This window comes from Choristoneura fumiferana, chromosome 18 (assembly GCF_025370935.1).
Source record: "Choristoneura fumiferana chromosome 18, NRCan_CFum_1, whole genome shotgun sequence".
In the NCBI taxonomy this organism is placed as follows: Eukaryota; Metazoa; Arthropoda; class Insecta; order Lepidoptera; family Tortricidae; genus Choristoneura; species Choristoneura fumiferana.
This window is the reverse complement of record NC_133489.1, coordinates 11,636,471-11,645,022: the sequence shown is the minus strand read 5'-3', so window position 1 is coordinate 11,645,022 and position 8,552 is coordinate 11,636,471. Positions and strand designations below refer to the sequence as shown.

General features: G+C 35.4%; 1 protein-coding gene across 1 annotated transcript; it reads right to left on the bottom strand.

The window, feature by feature from the left end:
- Positions 1-1,959: 1,959 nt before the first annotated feature.
- LOC141438015 (general odorant-binding protein 83a-like) lies at positions 1,960-8,106 on the bottom strand. The gene is made up of 6 exons (XM_074101637.1): positions 7,981-8,106; positions 4,495-4,570; positions 3,624-3,712; positions 3,426-3,528; positions 2,537-2,607; positions 1,960-2,309 (listed from the first exon to the last, which is right to left on the bottom strand). Exons 1-6 carry the CDS (start codon positions 8,047-8,049, stop codon positions 2,292-2,294), a joined length of 426 nt encoding a protein of 141 aa, XP_073957738.1. The 5' UTR covers positions 8,050-8,106; the 3' UTR covers positions 1,960-2,291.
- Between the last annotated feature and the right edge of the window lie 446 nt (positions 8,107-8,552).

Below are 8,552 nucleotides of genomic sequence, written 5' to 3'. Positions count from 1 at the left end.
TGTGCAAGTGGCATTTTAATTTTAAGCGGCGCTCCATTACACACTTTACTCCTTTACTTTACGGTTTCGCAATATACAGATCTAGTGAATGTTTTTCCATCGTATTTTATCGGGTAAGTTAAGTAGTCTTTTTCAATTAAGTTTGCATTCTTAGTTAGCTTTTCCCACAAAATACGATGGCACTACACACTACGAGTACCAAACGTTTACAATGCATCATGCCGGATTTTTATTGCAGGCCTAACCTAGGCTTAAGACACCGTACGGTAATTTGTAGATTAGGTACTCGTACAATGTACATAATATTATAATAATCGTGGGATTTGTGAGATTATATAGGGGGATAATATTTTAGAAAGATCGATAAATTCTTTCGCTATATTTTAATACTGAACAGGCAGAAAGGCGAGGCGCAAGTGAAGCATCTCGTTTCAACTTGGGCATGAGTCCACGTTCAGCTGTACTCATCTACAGGACACATTTCTCAACTGAGCTCTCATGAAATTTAGTGAGCAAATCCGTAATTATGTGGAATTTTATGTCGATTCGGGTTTTGGGACGTGTTCAAAATGGCTGAACCATGAGGAGTGAATAAGCATAAGACTTAGGTACGATAAACTCAAGAGGTCTCACAGAGCCACTAGTAAAAAAAACTTAGCAGCATGCTATTTCATGTGCAAAAGCAAAACAGCCACCGAGTCATCATTTTTTACCGCTCATGTGCTACTGAAGCTGGTCGTTGTATATTCCAGTTCATAAGAAAGGTGTCATGAGCGAGGGCGGCGAAAAGCGACGACGCCAGGCGTGCTGTTTGCATTACAGGCCAGCGGCAACTACGACCGACTCCACTATGAACGGCCATACTGCAATGTCCACAGAACGTAACAAGCCACTCTTGTTTATTTTACCGCAATGAATTTCTCGCAATATTTTCTTCATTTTTTTAATTTTGAATACGTTCGAGTACAATTCACCGTGGCGGTTGCGCCCCCGGCAATCTCCAAATTGCCTCTTTATGTGCAGATGTTCCGACCCTCGGTTTTCCGTCTTTTGAATGTCGTTTTGCTGTTAAATAATGTGCTCTTTTATTGTAATTGGGGCTTTAAAAATTTATTTTTTCCTAAATCAGTGATTGTTATGGTCGTGATAATAAACTGGTTTATTTTGGGGGAAGTCACGTCGGACGTTTGCATATTTATTTTTCTGGGGCAGATAACTATTTTTATTGGACTTAGGTACCTATAAATGACTGTTGCAGTTATTGACACAGTTTTTACTGGCTAGGTACCTACTTACCTGTAAAAAAAAACGTTATTGATGCCTGATAAAAAAGGTCCTTAACAGTGATACAGTCCAGTAAAAAATAAAAGTAATACTTTAAGAAAAACGTTTTGGTATTTCTTTGTTACATTAAAAATTAATATCTGGGTTATTATTAGGTACTTAGTTGGTTCTTATTGTGAATCATGAAATCCTGCTTATTATTTGATTTCATAAAGAAAAAGAAAAATACGTTCAATGCCTCCTTTGTAAAAGTCGAATTTTAAAATTGCCCTCGCTCGGATCCCGAGCTCCCGCGGATTTAATTTTACTAAAGATCGCAATTATACTTTTTTTACGAGATTCGAACTCATTTATTTTCCTTGTATAAAAAATCTCGTAAAGCAAATTAATTCCTCAGCATTATACTTCTTTCAAGATCTCTATAAACTTGAGCGAGATTTCATGAAAAATAGGCGGCCAAGAGCCCGCGGCTAACGCCAAATTACGTCTTTATTTACAAGTATTTTTTGCTCTCTAGACAGTAGCAATATGACTTGTAATTATATTTGGCGGTAAAAGTATAATAACATTGCCCTGGGTAAAGTATAACTTATTGCGATGCCAATTTATTTTTTACTTTGGGGCAATAAGAAGGGTTAACTTACAATTAAGGCTGGGTAGTTTAAACGAAGGAACTAGGATTAAGTATTTTAATTTTTACACAACACATACAAACATCACGCCTGTATTCCCAAATGGGGTAGGCAGAGCACACGAAGCGTTAGCAATTTTAGATTTAAGTTTGACAAAAACGGTACAATAGTGACAGGTTACTAGCCTGTCGCCTACGGTATACCTTAACCTATATCCTCAGTCGCCTCTTACGACATCCACGGAAGAAATGGAGAGGTGTAATTCTAACCCGACACCATATAGGTAATAAGTAACCGGGGGGTTTCATTTTTAAAACTTAGTATATTATGTAATATATAAATAGTCTTCTCAATTTCGTCAGCACACAAGTAGGCCTAGAATAAGAAGTAGAACTGAAAATGAATGCAAAAAAACGCCATTAGTGCATTTAAAATAAATAAATAAATAGTGCATTTAGTTCATTTCATTAATTAACCATCTATATATATTTCGTCATTACTTTTAAAAAGCTCTAATCTACTAGCTCAATATAACTTGCAAGGTAGATAAATGACGATTAATGAATGACAATACCTACTCTAAAGACCATCATGCGTTAGCTTATTAAATAAAATCTTACATGTGGATCCTTCTCGTACGAGCATTTGTGAACATCGAATGCCCTTTGGCATTTATCTTTGTCGGGTGTATCTGAAAAATAGATAATAATTAATATATTTGGGTTCATGTCTTCCTTAAAATAATCCCTTTATGGGTACATTTTATATTGCAACATTCTTTACACTTAGGTACGATACCTACCCAGTCATATTGACAACGGTGTCGGTGATTTTATTTTAAGAAATATTTTCTAATCCCTCGGACTTTTTCCATGAAAAATACTTTTATACGTTGTGAATTATTTTCCTTCCAAGGCTATGGATAACCTTTGGCATTTTAAAGCGTCAAAATACAAAATAACACTTTAAAATACCATGCGCAAACAACGGTAAGCTTTGACAGCAATAGACAGATGACATTTGAATTTAATGCACCAGTGCAAGAAATTAGCTATTTTGGTTTTCCGCAATATGGCGAGGTTTTTTATGATTCTGGTATAATACTAAATGAATGATATCAAAAAGGCCGTTCATTCTGGATGTTTAATCCTATGTATGATCACCGGTAACTTCAATTTTTTTCCATTATTTAAAAAATTAACCTCCCAATTATGTGTAGTGGTCACGTACGAAGTTTATCTGTTCATCAATTACAACTTCATTCACATTTGAACTCTGTCAAGATTTCTGTTTTACGTAAAAACATGTCTGCTCATTTGACAAAGTCAAAAATAGAGGGCCATGCATGACAAGAGAGACAATAAATAAGGTTATGTCATTTAAGTAAATAAATTCCGAAAAAATTAAAGTAATTAATTGGGGAATATTAAGAAAATACAAAATATCCATAGTAAATAAAGAGTACCTAAAGATAATGGACTTAACTAACTGGCCTCATAATCTACTAACCTAAATGTTTGCATCCCAAAATAATTTTTGTGACTCTGTCGAAATACTGCTCCGGAATTAAACTGACCATCATATCGTAGTCGACATTATCGTTTTCATCAACCTGACAAAAAACCCAAGTATTAAAATTTAAATGATATAGGCACCTCTTATAAAATTTTGCCTTAACTAAGGAGAAGAAACCAACAAATCACTCACAAGACTCGCCTCCTCCATCAGGCAAAACATATAGCACTTCAATTTCGGGTCCTCCTTAAATATGCCGTTTTCGCAATTCGCTATATCCTCTGGGGGCAAGTAAGAATAAAGACTCTTTAATGTACTCAAACACGAGACATGTTTTTCTAAACAAATGAACGTTGAAAGGCGGTAGAGGTGACGCGGCTGCTCTTAATCCAAGTTTATAAGACGCCGCATATTACGAGTATACTAACTATTGTATATGCCACAATGACATATACACTCTACTTAATCATAATTAAATTTAACTGCAACTAAAAAACCAGCTTACTCCCTGAGTATCATATTATTTACTTACATGTATAGCGTGGAATAATTTCGTACCTATATTGATAAATTAAAAAGCTTTTATAATTTATTATTATTATTATTATGATGTTCCAAACAAACTCAATAATTGAACTTAAATTTTTTTCAATGTTGTGGTCAATTTAAATTGGTTTCTCGAGTTTAAGTACGAAATAGACAAACTGAAAGTCACTCGTTTACCATGCTACATTAATGCAAACGTATGTAAAATATTTTTCATTTAGATACCTGATTGATTCAGGTCTTACCTGCTTACTTGTAAAAGGTCGATACCAACCACTTATCTCGCTCCTCTGCTACCAATTGGCAGCTCAAGATTGGTAGCGAAAGAGTGTTTGGTTCATTGCTTTTAGTCTTACTAGTAACTTAGAGCGAAAGTAGGCATCTAGATTGCACTGAAACGCTTCTAAAGCTTCGCAGAGCTATGGTGTTAGGTTTAGCGGGTTGAATGTTCCACGTCATCCGCATGCGAGCGTAGAACAAAGGTAAGCGGAAATACAATTTTCTTTTGCGAACTCACCCTCGGTGGCCCCGGTCTTACTGACGCACTCGTTGTGAACGTGTTGTATTATTTCTTTGATTTCATCACTGAACACCTGAAATAGTTTTTTCATTTGTAATGACTTTTTTGTCGTTTTTCTAGCAAGTTTTTTTTAATACTTATCACTATGAAAAGTTAGTTTTCTCGAACATCATAAGATAGAAGTACCTAAACAAAATGCATTCTCAAAAAACATTACAGTCAGTCTTACAAGTTATTCATAGCAGGTGCTACTCTGACAATCTGCGACATCAACACGTACTCGGCATATAAGAGTGATAAAAAATTGACAAGTCGTGTAGTGCCTATTCTTTATTATTCACTTGGTACGTGCTCCGTATCTACATATATTGGCTTTGTGAATAACGTCAGAGCAAAAAGTCGCTTAACAAAAATGACATAACATCCTCAGAGAAAATTATTAAGTTGTGATTCCACGGGGACTAACCCAATGCGCATCAAGTTGTATCATAATGTTAAATATTTAAAATGGTTGGAATTCATCTCCATTGCCGCAACGTGCGCTTGTTGTCTGAGATCCTAACTGCATTCCACTTCTCGTACGTTTCTTAATATTTACTTTTTAGTTCTTAACATTATAACTAATACTTTCTGATTTACACTTAATATTTTTGGGAATGATAGAGTAGCTTTTTAGAACTAAATTTCCTTTTACTTAACTAGTATATCAATAGGTACGCATGGTACCAACCGTAACATACTCTTAAGTGTCTACGAATCAATCAATTTTGCGATGAAGGTGCCTTATTAGCTTCTTATACACAATCACTTCAAAAGTCAATAAAATTTTTAGTTCAAACTAATAGCGGTTGACAAGTATTAAGAGGCAGCGTGACGTGTGACATTGGAGCTCGTCTCGCCGCTGCATTACGTATTCGTAGACAGCGACGTTGAGCAATAGTGTCGCGAGAGCCCCGAGCCGCCTCAGCCTCATCCGTCAACCCTTACCTCGCAACGTGCAACTCATAAACTAACACGAAAAATGCGACGCGACTTCACTAATGCGATGTGTCGACTTGTTTTGAGAATACAGGGACGGAAGGGCACGCGCGATTATAACGTACGTTACGAAATTTAGTAGAAGTCTGATGTTGTACTCGGCAAGGGCCCCCCGATGGGAGTCTTTATAGAATAAGAATGATTTAGATTATTTTATCGCATTTTTTTATTTAATTTTTATATATCACGTACGGTCGGTTCCCTGACTTACCTATACGGTTACTTTTTCATACTAGTTGTATAGAACAGTGGATACTTATGTTAGGGCACCGACTGTAGGTACATATCTAAAAGAAGATCTGTCACCTAAATCGAATCACCAAATAATATTAAAACGGTTACCTAAATATTAATTAAAAAATACTTGGAAATAATATTGATCATCAAATAATTATATTGGTTTCCAAAATAATAAATATGTCACTAAAACTGAATCACCAAACAATATAGAAATGGCTACCTAAAAATTAATTATAATCACTGGAAAAAAATATTGATCATCAAATAATTGAACTTGACGATATGACATATTATGTATTACAATAAATGAAATAATAATAATAATAATATGTTCTCACAAATTACACCATTTTTGACCAGCCGCCTCAAACTAAGCAAAGCTTGTTCTATGGGTGCTAAACATCGGATAGACAATACATATATATACTTAAATACATACAAACAAACATCCAAGACTCAAGTATCTACCTACTGCAAACATTCGTAGTCATCATACAATTATTAGCAAGAAATTTTCGGTTCTGGCACTTCGCCAGAGCTCGCTCGGCTCGCGCGCTGATGGTCGCAGTTCTACCTAACACTCCTCCTCGCTTCGCTCGTCGTCGTACCAAACCAGACCTACCTTAATAGAATATGTAGAAACATCGAATTAAGGAACTGATCTATTTATTAGGTGACAGATCTATTATTTTAGGTAGGTACAAATGTATTATTGCTGGCCGTGACTTATTTTTAGAGGACAGATCTTATACCCAGAGTATAAAAAAGTGATCAATCTACTTATTATTTAAGTTACTTGCATATTTATATTAATCTGATGATTCATACTTAGAGACAAGTTTTGATTAATATGATGACTAATATATTTCTTAGGGATAGATATTATAATTATTGCATTTTTCACCTATGATGAGTTCTGTGACACTTGAAAATTTTCCGAATTACGCATACTATGTTCGCAAAATATTTTTTAAAAATAATTTCTAGTTTGAAGCAAAATAATCATAAAAATTTGAAACTGAACATTTCAAAAATATATAGCAATATCAGTGTCCATTAAATAGTCTTCATCGAATACGATAGAAAAATATTATTTTTTCTAAATGACGCAATGTGTGAAACGGAACAGAGTAGTGACAGGACACAACATTATCGGTAATGCCGCGTTGCATTATTCAATAACAATGAACACTAAGATATTTTAAATTTTTAAACAAAACTTGCAAGATTTTGTAAACGCGGCTATTTGGAACACGGCCGCAGCCATCTTGTGCCACTTGTGTCCAGCAGGGCTACTACGAAACTCGAAACTCGAACATCGTATCGTACCGTGAGTACCGTCCCTCTCGCTCTCGTATTAAATAGTAAGTGTCACAGGGACCGCACGACACGAACTTCGAGTTTCGAGTTTCGTAGTAGCCCTGCAGTGCTTGTCAGTATCTGTTATTATTGCTGTTGACTTTTGTTACTGCTTCTCATTAAGTTTGTTGTTATTTTTTAGCAAAATGCCGAAACGTCTAAAAAGACTGTTTTGAACTCCCAGAGTCGGGAGTTTGTAATTCGTTTAAGGGATTATTTTGAGCGAGAACGAGAAAGCGGTGACCCGGTGGGCGGAAAACTGGAAAAATATTATTTTTTAAAATATAATGCAACTTCTCTAAAAATAGGCACTAATAACTCGTAGAAAAATCGATAGTTCATTCGATAAATGGCACATCTCTAAAACTTTCAAACTCGAAACGTCACAGAACTCATCATAGGTGAAAAATATTATAGGGTATCGCAGTTTAGTGACAAATCTAAATTTAAGTGACAGAAAATATAGTTCCCAAATCAAACTAGATAAGATTGTTCGTCTAGGGCGTTTCCGAGATCCCCGAAACAAATAAATAAATATACAGGAATTGCTCGTTTAAAGATAGATAGATAAATATTGTATTTAATTTCAGAATAACGGAATATTAAATATACACTGTCATTAGAGTTTTACTAATCTAGCTTATGCCCTACCGCTATCAGGCGGAAAAATATTTCGACCACATGAAATTAAAATTTATATTAAATGATAGTGCTCCGGATAACTTGCGTCTTAAATAGAGTTTAGTTTCATGTAAAAAAAAAATTTTGTCCAAAAATACTTTAATGGCGTGAGCTGCATACAGAATCAAACCTAATAAAATTAGCCAGTATCGTAGTTATACTTACTGGTGTATCCTTGCCACCATAAGCGAAAGCTACCAGCGCGCTGAGCACTGGCAGCGTATCTCGGAACATGGCTCTCCGCTGCCAAAGCGCCAGTGCGCAGTGCTCGCTAACGCCGTCCTTATATTCTAGCCTAGGCAACGTGCACGCAAGATTTCTATGTATACCTTCCAAGTATTTCCACGAAATGACAGCCTTATTCTGACTTAGTTTGACTATTGTAGCCATTAACAATTGTGGCTCGGCGGTGGCGTAGCGTGGGTATTAGCCACCAAAAGCGGAAGAAAATTTTGCCGCGATCTTGTTTAGGTTTTGACAAATAAACATTATTATTTATTATTAAATAACTATAGTATACAAGATGTCATTTTTGTACCATTCAATTACAGAAAGGGGATCCCTAATTTCGTCACAGTATTAGCAATGGAAAATTTCTTGCTCATTCTAATAGGTCTAATCGGTGCGACAATACTGTAAAATTTATACTATTATCTTGATATTATTCAGTATTATTTATTATGGAATTGGCGCTACTGATCCTCATCCGATAACCAAGACCACTCTTTCAGGAGTGT

Bases quoted from the DNA above. Each gene is read 5' to 3' on its own strand.
- LOC141438015 (XM_074101637.1), bottom strand. From the start codon at position 8,049: ATGTTCCGAGATACGCTGCCAGTGCTCAGCGCGCTGGTAGCTTTCGCT. The intron at 4,571-7,980 runs GTAAGTATAACT...AAACTATTTCAG, and splicing joins ATGGTGGCAAGGATACACCA to GTGTTCAGTGATGAAATCAA. The intron at 3,713-4,494 runs GTGAGTTCGCAA...ACTTGCCCCCAG, and splicing joins TAAGACCGGGGCCACCGAGG to AGGATATAGCGAATTGCGAA.